The following is an 18,818-nucleotide window of genomic DNA, read 5'->3' on the forward strand; positions in this document are numbered from 1 at the left end:
TGACTACTCAAAGTCTAAATACCAACTATCCGCACTATAAATATAATCTTTATATAATATATATTTATATATATATATATATGTACAAAATACTATATTGCCGATGATCGGCACATAAAAAATAGATCTATATATATGTATGTATATTACATGTGATAGCTGTGAGCATTTGGCCACAGTAGTAGGATTTACGTCGTATGTTTTTGACCCCATTGTATAATCCAAGCGGTTTTACCAGTGAAGTAGATATACAGTCAGAGACGTAATCATAGTCATAAAATTGGTTGCATTTTGGCAGCTGCCATCGTCTGAGTCTGACTTTACCGACATCCTTATCCACTCATTCTCGCCCAGTCCTCATGAAATTTTTAGATAATACCAAAAACAGCTGAATTCGTTGCCTCCGGTCTAATTCATTTTCATAATATATCTACGTATCTATCATTTGGGCAACCATTTCATTTACGACATCGTTGAATTCAATTTCTGTTTGTTTTTAAAAGTTTAATGTCAATAATTCCTTTCTTTTTTTTTTTTTTTCTGGTGGATGTTCAATGTCTATAAATTTAAGCATTTTTAGTTACTTTACTAACCTGAGGGGAATATAGGGTTTGTGTATACAAAACCAAGCATGAAAACGAACCAGTAAACAAGCAAAAACTAGAACGCACAAATAGGCAACCAATATCCAGACTGGAGAAACACAGAATATGGAAACTAATAATATATCACTTCAAAAACGCATAACAAAAAATAATAAGGTTCTACATAAAGTGCCACCTTTTTCCAATTACCTTAACAAAAACATGTCGCACTGAGCCACAATTATAGTAGCATGCAGAGTCTTAAACAGAAGTCAAAACACGTTTTTAAAATAGAGAAGCAAATGAAAAAGCCTCAATGCCTAGTCTTGAAGAAAATAGCAGAGCTTGCAGAATGTTTATCAAGTACGAGCAGCACCTTGAGCTCCTGCAGGGCGTGGTCCCTGTCCAGGTGCACCGGGCCTTTGCTGATCATCCTGACAAGGTAGGTATACACAACATGGCATAAAGGTTAACAACGCATGACAACGAAATTTGCAAAGATCTGAACATGTAGAAATTTGTGCAATAAAAAGATTATCGTCTGTGTAAGAACATTTTTGTTGCAAAAGACATGATGCCATTTAATGCTAAAAACCAACAGGAAAAAACAAGCAAAAATGAAAAAGAAAAATTTACAAGCATATGCAAAAATAACTATATATATATATATACTATGTATACACACACACACACTATATGTATATATATATTATGTATGCAAAAATAACTAATATGTATACTATACTGACACAAGGCTAATTCAGAAACAAAAAGTAAACAACCATCATTTGTTGAAAAGTTAAAACAGTTATCACAAACCCTCTAGCTCAATTTGTTACAAACTACTAAAATCAGTTGCCTCAATAACTCCTTTGAAACAATTGATAATACATGTACATTCTTAACCTAGATTAAAAAAATATTACCAAAATATAGTGTACATGGTATCGGGCAGTAACAAGTGCCAGGTTCCAAAATTTAATAAGAACTTCATTTTTTGCAACCAAAATAAGCGTCAAAACCAAAAATTCAAACTTAAAAGCATGTCACCTTAAGACCTAAAAAGCATTGAATTAAATGATCATCTTCATGACAGCAGTTACAGTACAGCAGCCTCATGCTTCAAATTATAGATCCTAATACAAGAAGCCTTTGTCGACAGAATTTCAGCATGCTGAGTTTAATGTGACAATAGAAATTGGAATACCCTAACCAGAAGGCATTCTATTTAATATCATTTTTTACATATATCCTACAGCCTTGCACAAAGTCTAGATTATTCTACTTTCTTCTATTAAAAACTGAATGGTTATAGTAGCAATTCTTAGGTAAAACATGTAAAGCTCTCAAATTCCCTTTTTATAAGTTTCAATATACTCAGGTTCACTTTCCAAGCTAAATTTACTATTCATTCGGGCACCTGACAGCTTTAAAAAAAATAAGGAAATTTTTATGCGGAAAATAAAACAACAAACAGGAGGCTAAGACATCTGATACACCTGACCAAGAACAATTTAAAGTGTCAAATTAAAAGACATAAAGTAAAGGCTCAATCCAACGGTACAATCAACATTACTGAATACATTAATGCAGTTAGAACACCAGACTTTCAACAGACAACACTTGCACTAACCCAAAAAAAGTATCTCACTAGACACACGATTAGCACCTAAGAGAAACCAAATAGCACATAAAAACAGACGTTAATAAGAGTAATTAAGTTAACAAACATACCCTGCGTCTGAAGCGCTGTGGGGGCTCACGAATCCTCCTGTTCTCCCTGGAACGAACCCTCACAACATGGGAGTGGATAGCACAAGAAACACAGTATTGCATCTTTGCATAGAGCTTTGGAAGAGTGTAGCCTTAAATAGAGTGAACAGATAATACAACATTATCAAATTACTAAACCACAAGAGGGTAGAAACAAACAATTAATAGGTGATAAAAAAAAGAGACAAATATGTGATTACCATCATAAACACAAGCTTCCTGAACATCCCTAACAGCAGCTTGCTCAACAATGTTCCTCACAAGAAACCTTTTAATGGCTTTGTCCTTTCACCAAAAAAAAAAAAAAGAACAAAAGAAGAAACCAATATCAATCGCTAGAAAATCAAAACTGTCACCCATCTGATTAAAAGAGCGCCAAAATTCCATCTTCAATAATAATAAAGTTTTCGAGCTTTTTCAATCAAATCATTGAGAAAAAAGCCAGATATTCAGAGCATGAAATAAAAAAGAGAAAAGCTAAACAATTTGTACTGGGCTTAATTCATTTCCTTGTTCCCTATAATCGCACATCCAATTGAAACACCATAAAATAGAATCACATTAAAAACCCCAAAAAAGAAAAAAAGAAAAAGAAATGGGGAATGCCATGTTAGTACCTTAGGGCAGCATTTGCCACAGTTAGAACAACGAATGAACTTGACATGGCCACGTCCATGCTTGTTTCGTCCTCCATTCCTACGCTTGAAAGTCTGCCAACAATCACCACACAAACGGTCATAGAGGTTACAATTTTCGTTGAATTTAAACTTGAATATTCGTATAAGTTTTAGCGACTTGAAAAGAAGCACGAAAGCTTACCATACTGAAGATTGATCTTTGGGTATCAAACCCTAAACCTTCAGATCTGAGATTTAGTCGCTAAAGGGCCGGAGTGGCTTGCTAGGGTTTGTTGCAGGAACGTAATGGAAAGGATTTGATGCAGGTAAAATAAATATATATACAGAAACACACTAGGGTTTTTAGTTTGGGCCTCCGGAGTCTACTGCTATCGCGGATCGGGTCGGGTTGCATAAATCCAACTAGCTCTTCTAAATGCTTTTTTTTTTTTTTTTGGAAAAAAAATATATTTTTCTTTTATTTTTTTATATAAACTTTTCCCCTTTTTTATTCCGTGAAGTCTCTTTTTATCATATTCTGCTAATTAGTTACACGGTAAGTAATTTAGTAATTACACTGCATGGTTTTTAAAGTTAGTAATTTGTAATTAGTGATTAGGAATTTATAAGTAATTAAATAAAGAAAATAATTTAATAAATTAATCCTGTGAAAATAAAACATTTTATAATGGATGTATTTTCCTTATTATTTTTCGTAACTTTTATTTATTTATTTTAACTAAAGTAATGGAAACTAATAAATTTTTAGCATTACAACTATTTTCCCTAGTGGGATTTCATGGTTTCCACTTGCTGTCATTTTAATTTTTCAATTTGTTAACCAAATAATGAAAATATTCTAAAATTTTTCTCTTATTTTCCTTGGTTGAGATCGTTGAGGATGCGGAGAAAACAGTGGTTTTACAACTAACACCCTTCTCGCAATTCGAGGACAAAGTTGCGATTTTATTAATTCAATGACCACCACAGCATTTTGACGCAACAACGTCTGGCTATTCTTAGCAGAACCAAATAAGACATGCACATCGCATAGCACCCAAAATAAAATTTATTATGATGTACCAATCGTACTTGTTAATCTATTATCTTGTCTTAATATCTTCAAAACATATAACCAATCAAGATTCCCCCCGATGATACATGGATAGAAGCCTACACAATTACCAGTCAACGCAAAAAAAGATGATGTACAAAATTGAGCTGCATTATTATTGATCGCCATCATCATCTGAAATAAGCTCAATTTGAAACTTAAGGTTTTCACAAAACTTGAAAGTAAACCGGACATACCATGCTTACAAAAGCCGATACACTAAGTAAATACCACCAAAAGGCACATAAACTCGTTACAACTTTTGGACTTTCATATACACGACAATGCTTATTATTCCTGCATATACGCGTGCAGACCCTACATTAAGAGCTTACTCAGAGCCCCACCTCAAGCAGACTCTCTCTCATACTCATTACTTGCATATTTCCAGTTGATAACCTTCCATATGTTCTTCAGATAGTCTGGTCTCACATTTTTGTACTGCACCATGACAAAATCAAGTTAGAACTTTACAGGCTGAATTGCATCATATCATAGAACAAACGTAATATAATAAAAATAAAACAATGAGCTTAATAGATACATAATTATTTCAACTATAAGGATTTCCAATAGTTTCATCTTATTCAATACATGTACTTATTAAGTAATCATGATTGATTAACAAGCTAAATTCTACGTATCACTGGGACAAAAACACAAGCCACATTGAACTCACCTGTAAGTAGTATGCATGCTCCCAAACATCTATCCCCAGCAGAGGAACTAAACCTGACCCCTTAGTCACAAGTGGATCCTACAAAATACATAAAAAGTCAGCTAAAATAATATGCAACATATAATATTCGGATAGTAATTCCAGAAAAGAAACCAATAAACTAGATTTACAGCATCCACCAATGCCCCAATACACAAATCCAAAGTGCTCTACAAATAATGAAATAAATGACAAGACACTCATGGCATATATGCAAAATGAACTGGTACATGAGCAACTTGATATATGTTGCAGCAGAAAGTGAAACATCTAAATTGTTAATACAATTTAGTCACTAGCCTAACCCATTTCACTTACCCGTTGTGCAAATATATTCCCTTAAGAAGCAATGGAATAGCATCTTTCACATTACCATTATTCCAGTAAATTGTCTACAACGCAGGGATAATACACACTAAAGTTCTCGAGGAGTGGAGATCCTCACAGATTTCCCAACTATAGAATTAGCATAAGAACTCATGCACACAAGTTTTCCACCTTCAAAGTGGAAAACAGATAATGATATGCTAAGCTCCCGTGAGCTCTTTCTCAACTGACTGCAAAGATGCCAACCCCGTCAAAGGTAAATTAGTCTCACAAGCAGTAAGATTAAACATAAAATTAACCCGGATAAGCAGAAACAAAAGGTGATTAATCTATGTAAGTAATAGGAATAGTAGAGATGAAAGCTCTTATTAAATTATACCTGATTTGCTGTGGTTTCAACAGAAAGCTTCTTCTGTTCTTTATCAAGAGCAAGCCACTGCAAATAATTCATAACACAAACATTAATCCTTTTAAAAATTGGATTTTAACACCCAGTCAATAGACACAGAGAGGAAGCAGATAAAGCAGGCAAAGAACTTACCACCCATCCAGAACCTTGAAGAGCAGCACCATCGGTGTTCATTTTCTGAATCAGAGCTTCTAAAGAGCCAAACTGAGTGTCAATAGCCCAGCCCAATGAACCCTTTGGAGGCTCACCACCTCCTTCCTGCAACAATTAATCACAACCCATTCAATCAAAATAAAAAAAATAATTTTTTTTTAAAAAAAAGAAAGAAACCACCGTCCATAAAACATAAATCCAAAACAGGGAATTGGGAATTGGCTTACTCGAACAGGGGTCAAATTCTTCCAGAAAATTGAGTGGTTTACATGACCTTCAAACAGAGAGAAAATCCGATTAAAATCAACAGCTAAACAAGATCTTCGAATAAATTCGCATATTGGGCTTAAATAAAATGAATTAGGAAGTTGAATAACCGAACAAGATTTAAAAAAGAAAAAAAGAAAAAACAAAAGAGTGAACCTCCGCCATTGAATTTGATGGCGCTCTGCAATTTGACGACGGCAGTGGCATCGCCTTTAGCGATGGCTAGGTCAAGCTGTTCGAGAGCCTTGTTGAAGTTAGTTATGTAGGTCTGGTGGTGCTTCTGGTGATGGAGTTGCATAATCTCTCCGCTGATGGCAGGTTCCAAAGCACCATAGTCGTAAGGAAGGTCTGGAAGCGTGAAGGTCTTCACTCCACGCACATACCCTATCCCTCCAAATCCTACATTTCTTCCAAGTCCCACTAGGGTTTTCCTGCTCACACTTCCCATTGCCATTTCTACCAACTCTAACCCTCTCTCTCTCTCTTTTCTCCCTCGGCGAACAGGTGACCAAGCCACTCAGCGGAACGATAAGCAATAATGGGGAATATTATAAATTATAAATTAAGCCGATGGTTGCACTAGAAAATTTGCAATCGAGTCCCCTTAAATTCCTGTATTGATGTTAACCTCCCCTTTCTTCCTTTGATATTATACTAAGATCTCTTTGTCTTTTTAATTAATTTTCTTCATTTTAGATTTTTAGTTATGATTTTCCCTCCTAAAAGCACAAAAAAAGAAAACAAAAAAAAAAAAAATTTGCATGTGAGGATGCTAAAATTCTTAAAATTTTATATTGAAACAATTTTATGATTATTTTTAAATTTCTGTAAAGATATAATTAATTTGCCAAATCAGGAAGAAGTTCATAATATAATTAATTTGCCAAATCAGGAAAAAGCTCATAGTTTAGGTGCAACTTGAGAAGTGTTACAGGTTAGGGAGCAACATGAAAATCCAAACGTAGTTTGGGGGTAAAAGGAAATTTTATCTTATTTTATTATTTTTTTTGGGGTTAGTAGAAGTAGTTATATTAGTACAAATAATTGGACCAGAATTAACATTGACAAGGAATATTTAGCTTCAAGAACACCGTTATACACTAGAAAATACCAAAATCTGGTACAAAATGCTCATTTCCATTCCTGATTCATACAAAATTAATAATCAAAACTGCTATATAAAAGGGGCATGCTTCGGCTGTGAAAAACTAATTCTACATTACAAGTTGTAGTATTCTCCAATTACACAAACTGTTGCGATGCATTGCAACATATGGAAAAAACACTTTCCAGCAACATCTTCATCGCTGGGACAGCTTTGTCTACCATATATGATCTAACGCCAAATGAATCTGAATCGGGAAAAAAACATTACAATTGCTTTAAGCATGCAGGTCTTTGTTTGAATTCCACACAGGAGCTTTTGGACCATCCCCGAGCATCCCACCTCCATTTTCCACGCTTAATAAAGGATCTGATTCGGTTTCTTTCACCTACAACCATTTTCAGCCAAAAATGGAACACGATTAAAGAGGCAACAACAAAAGGAAAACATACACTACCAAATGAAAAATGGGAAACTGAATATCTGAAAATATTAGCATGAGAACCACACAATGTGTATATGTGAAAATGAAATGGGAAAGAACATGAGCTACCTGTGACTGTACAGAAGCTTCACTGGCCTTCTGCTGTTGGCTCTCAAGATTGCAAAAATAAGAATAGAGTACCATCCCGACTACAGCAATCAAGATTCCTAAAATGTTGCGCCAGCTAAATGGGTCGTGAAGTAGAACATAGCCGAATGCCAATACTAGGCATGTCTTGAGATGTCCAAGGACCTGATAGGTTACTGCAGATGTTTTCCCAATAACCAGAAATGTACTGAAGTTTACAGAGACCGATATCAGGCAGGATAGAACAATAAAGAACTGCAATATAGACAATACTAAAATTAATTGCAGAGAAGAGGAAATAGGAAACATTCAAAGAATAGGGAGTGGAAAAAGGATAGCTCTGAGTTGTTCAATTCCCACCAGCACTTGAGGGGTATACTTGAAAGCAAATACATTCAGATTTGTCAAAAGCCCATCTAAAAATGGACCAACAATGAACAGAGTCATTGCTTGGTAGGGGCAAGACTGATACAGGAGTTGGGTTGAAGAAACTTTGAACTTCTTTTGGATACTATTGGTCATCTGAATAACTGGTTAAGATCTCAAACAACAAAAAGGATTCTTTACTTGTCCAAGAAAGAAAAGGACGTCCATACAGCAAATATATAGTTTAGGTGTGCCTGTGTGTTTTGTAAGCAAAAAACTTTTTGTTTCTCTATTAATATGCTTTTGGCTATACATGAAAGCATATGTATAGATAAAAGATGCAACAAAATGCAAAGTTATCTTCAGCTAAGGATACAATCTGAGCAACACAGGTTGTAAGAACTGCAAGCAGGGACAAGAAGGAACCCAAGGCATTGAGCTGAAGATCAGTAACTGTAGCAATTCCAACTCCCAAAAGAAGGATGGTAAGAGAAAACTGGATTGTCCTACTGTTATAATGATAAGAAGTATTAGCATGCAGTTATAGCCAGATAAATAATTTTAATCCAGAGCAGCTAAAAAATACCTAATTTAAATATGTATCAACTGGTGAAAACAAATATATTCCAAAGCATGGCGCAACTAGCTAAACACAGATGCAGTTATGTTCCCAATAGTTACAGAATGATTGAAAACAAGGATAAAGTATTTGCTATAACATTAACATAATACAGGCTTAAAACCCCACCCCTTCAATTTCAACATATCAGCACCGCAGTTAGTATTCTTTTTTCATTTTTTAACAAATATTTCTATTGAAACAACAACAAAAAGGTCCTTGATCTAAAGAAACGGACTTAAATATTGAAATAAAATTTACAAATGCTAATTTATGTGTGTTTTTACTGTGGTCTGAATATAAGTAACATGAGGTTGGTGTGTGATTAAAACTGACCTGAATTTCTTCCTAAAGAATAGGGTCTCCAAAAGAACAGTACAGGGGATGATTGCCAGTTTCGTCATCTGAAATATAAAACCAACAGATATAGTTGTTCAGAAACTGATATTTCGATATAATATTTTAAGCTCCTGACTCACAAATATAACAAATTTAAATATGAATAGGAAGGATCCCTAAACCCTAAACTCTCACATTCATGTCTTTTTGTAAATACCAATTCTCTTAAGCTGCTTGACTGAGATTCATCAAATAAGTCAATGGGAATTGATGATCAATAACATGAAAGACCTAGTTCTCTAGATATACTTAAAAGACAATTAATGCAAAAGGGTGGTATGTTGCTTCTATAGTTCAGTTTGTTGCAGTAAGAGGAAAATAAACTAATAACTAGCTAACGAAAAATCATTATACTGGAAAGAAGATGATAGGAATCCAGATTATTAGTAGAAAGACAGAAGGAAAAAGAAATTCAAAGAAACTTACCTGGTAGAAACCGACAGAGTTAAATCCCAAGCTGAGATTCAGAAGTCCAATGGAGATTCCATTTAAGATACCAAACCCCATCACAGCTCTGGCATCAAAAGGCTTATGTTCAAACATTTTCATCCATAGTGCCACATGAAGGGAACAAAATGTGACCAGAAGATGCCAACTTGTCAAAGTTGTAGCTGTGCATCACATACTTTGAGTTTAGTATAGGAATGGAAATTGAAATATAAAAATTTATACTCAACATCTGTGACAAAGATAATAATAATAATGAATTAATGGTGATTCAAATCATGACATATAAGCAGCTGAAGATAAAAACTTTTCTGATTAATTTAAATTAACTTAAAAGAGATTTTGTAATATTGAATTTTAACGGTAACAATAGTATAGTATAAAGATTATATTGAGAGAATAATGATAACCAACTGAAATGGCAAAGGTTAGGTGCCAGTTAAAATTTGTGTCAAACATTTAATTACTTTCAATAAATAAAGTAAAGCCTTTCAATATGGTTGGTTGTAAACTCTATTATCACCAACCTCATCAAAAAACAAAAAACAAAAAAATACTATCCACCTGAACTTCTTTAGCCAAAACGACCCTGAATGTCAACATCTATAACCAAACATCGTGTAAGGTTCCCATGACAGCAACCATATTCATACTTTTAAGTTGTGCAACCACAGGTGATTGCAATAGTTTTTCTCCTAAAGACGCACTGAGACTGAGAGAGAGAGAGAGAGAGAGAGAGAGAGAGAGAGAGAGAGAGAGAGAGAGAGAGAGAGAGTCGATGCATTTGCCTTTTTCAGGTAATATCTGTTCTTAAACCTATGACAACTCCGTACCCAATCTTGACCACACTGTGACAAACTCGAAAAACAAACATATAATTTTAGTTGGCAGTGTTTTCTTCTTATCAGGAGGAACAAAACTTCGAAAGCATGATGATAAGAATTCAAAGTTAACAGCAAATTAAAACAAACTGGAAACAAAATTGTGCAGAGATACCATAAAATTAATTAACTGTACTGAATCAACTTCCCAATTACTATAAATGAAAATGGATCCTTACTCACCAAAAGTGAAACCCAGAGTGCTAATTAGCGCCTTGTTGCAAATCACAATGGAGACAGAGGACACCACCGACAGACTCAAAGCCCCAATAGTCCCCAGCTGGAACTTCTGGCTCTCACCCATCTTCACTCTTTATCTATTCACTCTAACTTCAATCTGGATCTATCAAAAATCACAGTAACCCACTATCAACATCTCCATAAAACAAAAATTTTACCAATCAAAGTACCATTAAAAAAAAAATCGCATACCTCATTAAGACATAATTAATCCAAAATTTGAAACAATTAAGGCCAAAAACAAAGCAGCAGCTCAAAAACTGCAAATGACAGAGAAGCAGAACCGAACACATCAGTCACAAATCCAAAAAAATGTGATCGACGAAATTCGATTTGTGATGTTCAAAAAATTAGCATTTAAAAACCCTAGATCTGCTACTCCCATGTGGATTATGAAAAAGCAGAAACACGCGCACATAGTCGAATAGGGAGAGAGAGAGAGAGAGAGAGAGAGAGAGAGAGAGACCTCCTGAATTCTGATTGAGAATGCGATGGGCAGCTGAAAATGAACGAAACAGCGTTGCTTAAGAAGGATACGATTGAAGCCCAAAATAAATATATGAATGTCTGAATTTAAATCAAGTGCAGCATTAATGGCGGTGAGCATTACATTCACAGCATCACCATGTTCACGTCGTTAAAGAAAAACAAAAATAAAAATAATAATAATAATAATGAAAAAGGAAAATTAATAAAATAATAATTGGCAGAAAAGTAATTGAAAATGGAAAATTAAAGTGTGTTGGAATATTTGACTTTTATGCTTTTTATTTCAGATTCAGCGACCCCTTATTCGACGCCGTAGAATTTGTGTATAATGGAATTTTTATATTTTAATAAAATTTCCAAAAAATGAAAAGAAAAACAAATTTGTAAAAATTACTTTTAATACTTTGGAAAATGGGCCCCATTAATATTGCCAGATTGGTTTTCTTCCGTTTCTGACCCTCGATTTATAAACATTGCAAGATTACCAAATTATACAATGATTTTTTTTTTACCATTTTCCTTCCACTATTAACAAGGGGTTCGGTAAAGACACAATTTCTCTGATCTTTTACCATTTTTTTCCCAAAAAAAATATATTAATAAATGCTATAATGGATTTGTCAATTATATTCTTTTCTTTCTTTGACCCTTATAGTGATAAATAATCCAAATCAGACAATTATTACTAACATACTATACCGCCAAATATTGTAGTTGACAATTTAATCGCATATTTGCATATATCTCTTTACTAATTCTAACAACATTACAATAAAAATATGATACACCTTTTTTTTCCTAGTTCATTAATAGTTAGTTATTTAAGATATCTTTATTGTTGAATGATTACCAAAAAAATAAGACATAAGAGTCTGAAAGTAAATGGCAAAGCATGATTTAACGAAATACACTGATATTAAATTTAATACACATATAAGTGATTTAAAAAGGACTGAAATTTAAATATAAAAATAAAAATATCAATCAATGTTAAAATATTTTGTTTGGTAGGATTAAAGTATGCAAATCAGATTGACTTGTATATAAACTCGACTTCTTAGCTGTAAGCTCAAATTATTAATTTGTAAATGCATATAATATTTTTATATATTACACATATGGTGTTAGAGTTGGGCCTAGGTCTACAAGTGTGAGTGATTTAGGTTTTCCGTTGTTGAGTTTTGATATAATATTATTTATTTATTTATTTAAATAAAATAATATTTTTGATAATAATGGGAGAGAGTTTTACGGGAGAATAACTTCTTGGGGAGAGTTTGAAGGTTACACGAACTGCAACGTTCTTTTCAATTTTAATTTTTGGAAGGAAATACAGGAAAAAAAAATAGTGGTAAAGTGAAGATACACAGAGAGTTTGAAGAGGAAAGCTTCAGACGTGCTGAATCTGAAAACTTTTGCAGCCGTTGTATCCTGGGAGATGTTCGCTACAAAACTCCTGCACCGGTGGGCGTAAAACGTCTTAAGGACACTGTGGTATCACACAGGCCTCGGTCAACCTTTCTAGAAAGTAGATCAATTTCAAAAACCTACAGGTTCTAAAATGCTTTATTTATTTTGTATTTATTTTTATTTATTTTGTATTAAATTGTCCACATGTATTTACATATATTCATCTATGATATTTTCCCAACAATTTTAAGACGTTTTATTAATTTTTATATATGTAAATATAATGTAGAAATTTAAGTTGTTTATTATGTTATTGTTTACTGTGTATATATTGCATTTTTATGCTTATATATATATATATTGATTAAATATTTCCATGTGTGTTTCACCGTTGAAACAAGAGAAGAAAAGAAAAAAAAATTTATTAAACCCGTGGGTATAAAAAAAATTTATGGGTAATTATTAATTTTTTGTTTTTGATCAAAAATCTTTCCAAAATTGAATTGCCCATAAATTTTTAAACATTTTGGTGTATTTTTGGTAATTTTTTGGCCACTGGGAGAGTGGAAAAGAGAAGGAAAATTGTTGCTGGGTCGTATGACCCGTTTACCAGAGAAACCGGGTCAAAATGACCCGGTTGAAAGTTGAAGAAGAAAAGAAATAGGGTTTGGGCTGTATCTGAAAGGTTGGACCGGTTTTTCTAATGCTATTGGGTCAGGCCTAGTTTTAAAGCCCAGACCAGGTTAGAACAGGCTACTGTTCAACCTAGGATCCAGGCCCGATTGAGATCAAGGCCCAAGAGAACGGGTCCAATGGCTAATGGGCTTACCGCGTGTCGCCAAAACAATGAGCCACGTGTCGCCTAACGGGTGGAACACGTGTCGACCTGACACAGATGACACGTGTCTCCTTATCGGACGGCCACGTTTCATGCTCTGGATAGTCCACGTGTTGACCTGCTATAGGTGACACGTGTCTGTCTCTAGTAGCGACACGTGTCGTAAATAGTGCCAACATGATCGCCACGTGGCATATCCACGTCATCAATGTGATGATGTGGCCTAGTGCCACGTCAGCATGGTTATGACGTGGCAGTGACACGTCACCAGGATAATCACGTGGCGGGGCACCACGTCAGCGGTCTGATGACATGGCATGGTGTCGCGCGTGTCAAGCAATGACGTGGTGTGGTGCCACGTTAGCACTGTGATTATGTGGCGGGTGCCACGTCAGCGGTATGATGACGTGGCAGGGATGCCACGTCAGCCCTGTGGCCATGCCACGTCAGCATGGTGACACGTGCATGAACAATACCGGTGAATAGTGACTATAAATAGTATTGTGGGGTGTATATAGTAATTTTTTGTGGTGTATTCAGAAACCCTAAAAATCATTTTTTGTGTGTTTTCCTTATGGAAATTGCATATAATTAGTTTGTTAATATAGAAAATAACAACTAATTGATTTCTGTTTTGTGATGTTACAGAAATGGCAAGTGGAGACAACAGGACTGTGCCCACTCAGAATTCTGGAATTCAGATGCCTCTTTCTGCTAGTCATGCAGAGAAATCTGAGAAGTTTAATGGAGCAAACTTCAAAAGATGGCAGCAGACGATGCTATTTTATTTGACCACCCTGGGACTTGCGCGGTACTTGACTGAAGATGCGCCACCCAGTAATGAAGAGAGTGATAAGGAGACTCTCATGGCGGTGGATGCATGGAATAATTTCGATTACTTATGTCGGAATTATGTCCTGAATGGCCTGTCTGATGCCCTGTATGGTGTATACTGTGGCACGAAATCAGCAAAGAAGCTGTGGGAAACACTGGACCGAAAGTACAAGACCGAGAATGCAGGTTCAGGAAAGTTTATTACAGGCCGATTCTTGGATTACATGATGGTGGATGCAAAGCCAATAATGAATCAAGTACATGAGTTGCAAGTGCTGATTCAGGAAATGCTTGCTGAAGGGATGATAATGAATGAAGCATTGCAAGTGGCCTGCATGATTGAGAAACTACCTCCGAGTTGGAGTAACTTCAGGAATTATCTGAAGCACAAGAGAAAGGAGATGGATATAGAGGCTCTTATTAGCAAGCTTCGCATAGAAGATGATAACAAGAAGTTTGATAAGAGAACTTCGAAGGCCGTGTTGAAGGCTAATGTTGTGGAGCATGGTCAGGGCTCCAAGAATAAGAAGCAAATTGGAAAAGCTTCTAAGCTAGGGCCAAAAGGAGGAATCTCCAAGAAGGCCAAATTTCAAGGCAGGTGCTTCAACTGTGACAAGATGGGTCACAGAGCTACTGAATGTAGGCTGCCAAAAAGAAAGAGGAATCAGGCACAAGTGATGGAAGACATCACTAAAGAGGTTGACGATATTGACCTAAGTGCTGTGATATCTGAGGTGAACTTGCTGGGATCTAATCCTAGAGAATGGTGGATAGATACTGGTGCGACCCGCCACGTGTGTTCGGATAGGAGTATGTTCACTTCCTTCAAACCAAAGAAGAATGGGGAGAAGCTATTTATGGGTAACTCCGCTACCTCAGAAATCCAAGGTGAGGGCAAAGTAATCCTGAATATGACCTCGGGGAAAGAGCTGACTCTGAATAATGTATTGTATGTTCCAGACATTCGCAAGAATCTGGTATCTGGATCGCTACTGAGTAAACATGGTTTTCGCTTAGTGTTTGAGTCAGACAAGGTTATTTTGTCTAAATTTGGGATGTTTGTGGGAAAGGGCTATGTAGTCAATGGTTTATTTAAGCTGAATGTAATGACTGTAAAGCCTAAAGAAATGAATAAAGCTAGTAGTTCTTCTGTTTACTTGCTTGAGTCTTCCATTTTATGGCATGGTAGACTAGGACATGTTAATTTTAATTCTCTGCGGAGATTAATTAACTTAAATCATATTCCCACATTTGAAATTGATTCCAATCATAAGTGTGAAACTTGTGTGGAAGCAAAATTAACGAGGTCATCATATCAAACAATTGATAGAAATAACGAACCTTTGGATTTAATACATAGTGATATATGTGATTTAAAATTCGCACCGGCTAGAGGTGGTAATAAGTATTTTATCACCTTTATTGATGATAGCACGAAATACTGCCATGTATACTTGCTTAAAAGCAAGGATGAGGCTATAGAGAAATTTATTCTCTATAAAAGGAAGTTGAGAATCAACTCAACAGGAAAGTTAAAGTGATCAGAAGTGATCGTGGTAGAGAGTATGTAACTCCTTTCGGAGAGTATTGTGCTCAACATGGCATAATACATGAAGTTACTCCACCATATTCGCCACAATCAAATGGTGTGGCTGAACCGAAAAATAGAACCTTGAAAGAAATGATGAATGCAATGTTGATAAGTTCCGGAGTACCTCAGAACTTGTGGGGGGAAGCCATTTTATCGGCAAATGACCTTTTAAATAAGGTGCCCCGAAAAGATAAGGTAAAGACACCTTATGAGGTATGGAAGGGAAGACAACCCTCCTACAAATATTTACAAGTGTGGGGGTGTCTAGCTAAAGTAGTAGCATCTACACCTAAAAAGGTGAAGATAGGTCTCAAAACTGTTGATTGCATCTTCATAGGATATGCACAAAATAGTAATGCATATCAGTTTCTCGTGTATAGGTCAGAAATTTCTGATATACACAAGAACACAATAATGGAATCGAGAAATGCATCATTTTTCGAACACATTTTTCCATATAAAGTGGAAGAAGGACCGAGTACGTCTAAATGAACTTATGATACTATTTATGATGATAATCATGATAGTGATCAAGAACAAGAAACTGAAGTTGAGCTTAGACGTAGCAAGAGAGTAAGAACTGAAAATTCCTACGGTCCGGATTTTCTTACTTATATGCTAGAAAGTGAACCTCAAAGCTTCCAAGAGGCCATAAATTCTCCTGAAAGGAATTTATGGAAAGAAGCGGTTAAAAGTGAAATTGATTCCATCCTGCAGAATCACACTTGGGAGTTGGTAGATCTTCCTCCAGGTTGTAAACCTTTGGGTTACAAATGGATTTTTAAAAGAAAGATGAAAGCAGATGGAACAATAGATAAATACAAGGTAAGGCGATAAATACAAGGTAAGGCTTGTAATTAAGGGATACAAGCAAAAGGAAGGCCTTGATTATTTTGACACTTATTCTCCAGTAACGAGGATAAATTCTATAAGGATGGTACTGGCAATCGCAGCATTGCGGGATCTTGCAGTACATCAAATGGATGTGAAAACAGCGTTTCTGAATGGAGATCTAGAGGAAGAGATCTACATAGAGCAACCTGAGGGTTTTACTGCTCCAGGACAAGAAAGGAAAGTTTGTAGATTGGTAAAGTCCTTATATGGACTTAAACAAGCTCCAAAGCAATGGCATCAAAAATTTGATAATGCCATGCTAAAAGATGGGTTCAAAATAAATGAATGTGACAAGTGTATCTATGTAAAAGATACAGAGAATGGATATGTTATTCTATGTTTGTATGTAGATGACATACTCATAGTAGGTAGTGACGACAATATGGTCCGAACTACAAAAGCCATGTTAAATTCTAAATTTGACATGAAAGATATGGGGTTTGCAGATGTGATTTTAGGTATGAAAATCATGAGAACTTCGAATGGAATCATTCTTAGTCAAACTCATTATGTAGATAAAATACTGGCTAAGTTTAGTAATGATGATACTAGTATAGCCAGAACACTCCATAGATATGAGTTTACGCTTATCCAAAAATAAAGGAGAAGGTGTATCTCAAGTAGAATATGCTAGGGTGATTGGAAGTTTGATGTAGTTGATGAGTTGTACCAGACCAGACTTAGCCTACGCAATAAGTAGACTAAGTAGATACACGAGTAATCCAAATGAAGATCATTGGAAAGGGATCGTTAGAGTACTAAGATATTTACAATATACTCGTGAATACGGACTGCACTATACAAGATATCCTGCTGTATTAGAAGGATACAGTGATGCAAATTGGATATCAGATATAAAGGATTCAAAATCCACTAGTGGCTATGTATTCACATTAGCAGGTGCAGTTATGACATGGAAGTCCTCGAAACAAACTGTGATAGCTCGATCCACTATGGAATTCGAGTTTATTGCTCTAGATAAATGTGGTGAAGAGGCAAAATGGGTACACCAATTTTTAGAGGACATTCTGAGGTGGCCTAAACCTGTGCCAGCAATAAGTTTACATTGTGATAGTCAATTTGCGATTGGCAGGGCACAGAATATTATGTATAATGGAAAGTCTAGACACATTCGTCGTAGACACAATTCCATTAGACAATTAATCTCAACTGGAGTTATCTCAATAGACTATGTAAAGTCAAAAGATAACATTGCGGATCCGCTAACCAAAGGGTTAAATAGAGAACTAGTTGAGAAGTCATCGAGGGGAATGGGATTGAAGCCCGTGAATAAAGTCAATACGATGGAAACACAACCTAGTTGACTGGAGATCCCAAGATCTAGGTTCAATGGGATAACTCAATTGTAAAGACTAGTATGGATCACTGTGGGGGGTTAATCCTCTGCCCATTCCTATGATGAAACAGTGATAAAAAGAAGTTAAGCATAAAAGTATGCTTTTAATGATTCCTATAAGCATGTGTTTAGTAATCTATGCATAGGTATGCTGATTATAAAAGAAATAGGAATCATCTATGTGAGAGAGAAGAGTGGCCGCTTCAAAGGAGAATTGTTTAGGGCACAATTCTTTAGAAACTCTCGCAGAACCAGGGAGGTGTTCAGGGCCAAAAATGAACACAACAGTGAGAACTGAAGTGTATCAGGAAGGAATCATGTGTGGGCTATGTTGTCATTTACACAAAAGACGAAATGGTTCAAAGATATCGTTTCTACCATAAGTCAGTAAAGAAAATGTAGTCTCTCAAGGGAAGGCTCAAAGAGTAATATCTACCTATCCTATGCAGGTTCCGACTGTAGAGCTTTACCACTAAAGTCATGTTTGTATTTTTAAATCAAATCATTCATGTGGAGGATTGTTAGAATTGGGCCTAGGCCCACAAGTGTGAATGATTTAGGTTTTCGGTTGTTGAGTTTTGATATAATATTTTTTATTTATTTATTTAAATAAAATAATATTTTTGATAATAGTGGGAGAGAGTTTTACGGGAGAATAACTCCTTGGGGAGATTTTAAAGGTTACAAGAATTGCAACGTTCCTTTCAATTTTAATTTTTGGAAAGAAATACAGGGAAAAAAAATAGTAGTAAAGTGAAGATACACAGAGAGTTCGAAGAGGAAAGCTTCAGAAGTGCTGAATCTGAAAGCTTTTA

At 35.4% G+C, this 18,818-nt stretch overlaps 3 protein-coding genes across 3 annotated transcripts; all 3 read right to left on the reverse strand.

Moving 5' to 3' along the window:
• Positions 1–700: 700 nt before the first annotated feature.
• LOC107411452 (small ribosomal subunit protein eS26y) lies at positions 701–3,334 on the reverse strand. The gene is made up of 5 exons (XM_016019037.4): positions 3,177–3,334; positions 2,975–3,067; positions 2,558–2,642; positions 2,319–2,449; positions 701–1,018 (listed from the first exon to the last, which is right to left on the reverse strand). Exons 1-5 carry the CDS (start codon positions 3,177–3,179, stop codon positions 944–946), a joined length of 387 nt encoding a protein of 128 aa, XP_015874523.1. The 5' UTR covers positions 3,180–3,334; the 3' UTR covers positions 701–943.
• An 844-nt stretch (positions 3,335–4,178) lies between these two features.
• Positions 4,179–6,499, reverse strand: LOC107411440 (superoxide dismutase [Mn], mitochondrial). The gene is made up of 6 exons (XM_016019022.4): positions 6,119–6,499; positions 5,923–5,969; positions 5,675–5,800; positions 5,513–5,569; positions 4,768–4,845; positions 4,179–4,529 (listed from the first exon to the last, which is right to left on the reverse strand). Exons 1-6 carry the CDS (start codon positions 6,414–6,416, stop codon positions 4,437–4,439), a joined length of 699 nt encoding a protein of 232 aa, XP_015874508.1. The 5' UTR covers positions 6,417–6,499; the 3' UTR covers positions 4,179–4,436.
• A 556-nt stretch (positions 6,500–7,055) lies between these two features.
• On the reverse strand, positions 7,056–11,313 carry LOC107411441 (UDP-xylose transporter 3). The gene is made up of 9 exons (XM_016019023.4): positions 11,057–11,313; positions 10,783–10,850; positions 10,534–10,693; positions 9,449–9,633; positions 8,960–9,027; positions 8,381–8,513; positions 7,999–8,160; positions 7,621–7,893; positions 7,056–7,455 (listed from the first exon to the last, which is right to left on the reverse strand). The coding sequence occupies exons 3-9, from the start codon at positions 10,652–10,654 to the stop codon at positions 7,345–7,347; spliced, it is 1,053 nt and encodes a 350-aa protein (XP_015874509.1). The 5' UTR covers positions 10,655–10,693; positions 10,783–10,850; positions 11,057–11,313; the 3' UTR covers positions 7,056–7,344.
• Positions 11,314–18,818: the final 7,505 nt, after the last annotated feature.

The sequence above is a fragment of the Ziziphus jujuba genome, chromosome 10, assembly GCF_031755915.1.
Source record: "Ziziphus jujuba cultivar Dongzao chromosome 10, ASM3175591v1".
NCBI lineage: Eukaryota > Viridiplantae > Streptophyta > Magnoliopsida > Rosales > Rhamnaceae > Ziziphus > Ziziphus jujuba.

Excerpts from the sequence above, each read along its gene's own strand:
- LOC107411452 (XM_016019037.4), bottom strand. Across the intron at positions 2,643-2,974 it reads GTGGCAAATGCTGCCCTAAG|GACAAAGCCATTAAAAGGTT; the intron begins GTACTAACATGG and ends TTTTGGTGAAAG. Across the intron at positions 1,019-2,318 it reads CACAGCGCTTCAGACGCAGG|GATGATCAGCAAAGGCCCGG; the intron begins GTATGTTTGTTA and ends CTACCTTGTCAG.
- LOC107411440 (XM_016019022.4), bottom strand. The coding sequence starts at position 6,416 with ATGGCAATGGGAAGTGTGAGCAGGAAAACCCTAGTGGGACTTGGAAGA. Across the intron at positions 5,801-5,922 it reads AGAATTTGACCCCTGTTCGA|GAAGGAGGTGGTGAGCCTCC; the intron begins GTAAGCCAATTC and ends TAATTGTTGCAG. Across the intron at positions 5,570-5,674 it reads TTCAAGGTTCTGGATGGGTG|TGGCTTGCTCTTGATAAAGA; the intron begins GTAAGTTCTTTG and ends AATTATTTGCAG.
- LOC107411441 (XM_016019023.4), bottom strand. The coding sequence starts at position 10,654 with ATGGGTGAGAGCCAGAAGTTCCAGCTGGGGACTATTGGGGCTTTGAGT. Across the intron at positions 9,634-10,533 it reads CACTCTGGGTTTCACTTTTG|CTACAACTTTGACAAGTTGG; the intron begins GTGAGTAAGGAT and ends TGTGATGCACAG. Across the intron at positions 8,161-8,380 it reads CAACCTGTGTTGCTCAGATT|ATGACCAATAGTATCCAAAA; the intron begins GTATCCTTAGCT and ends CCAGTTATTCAG.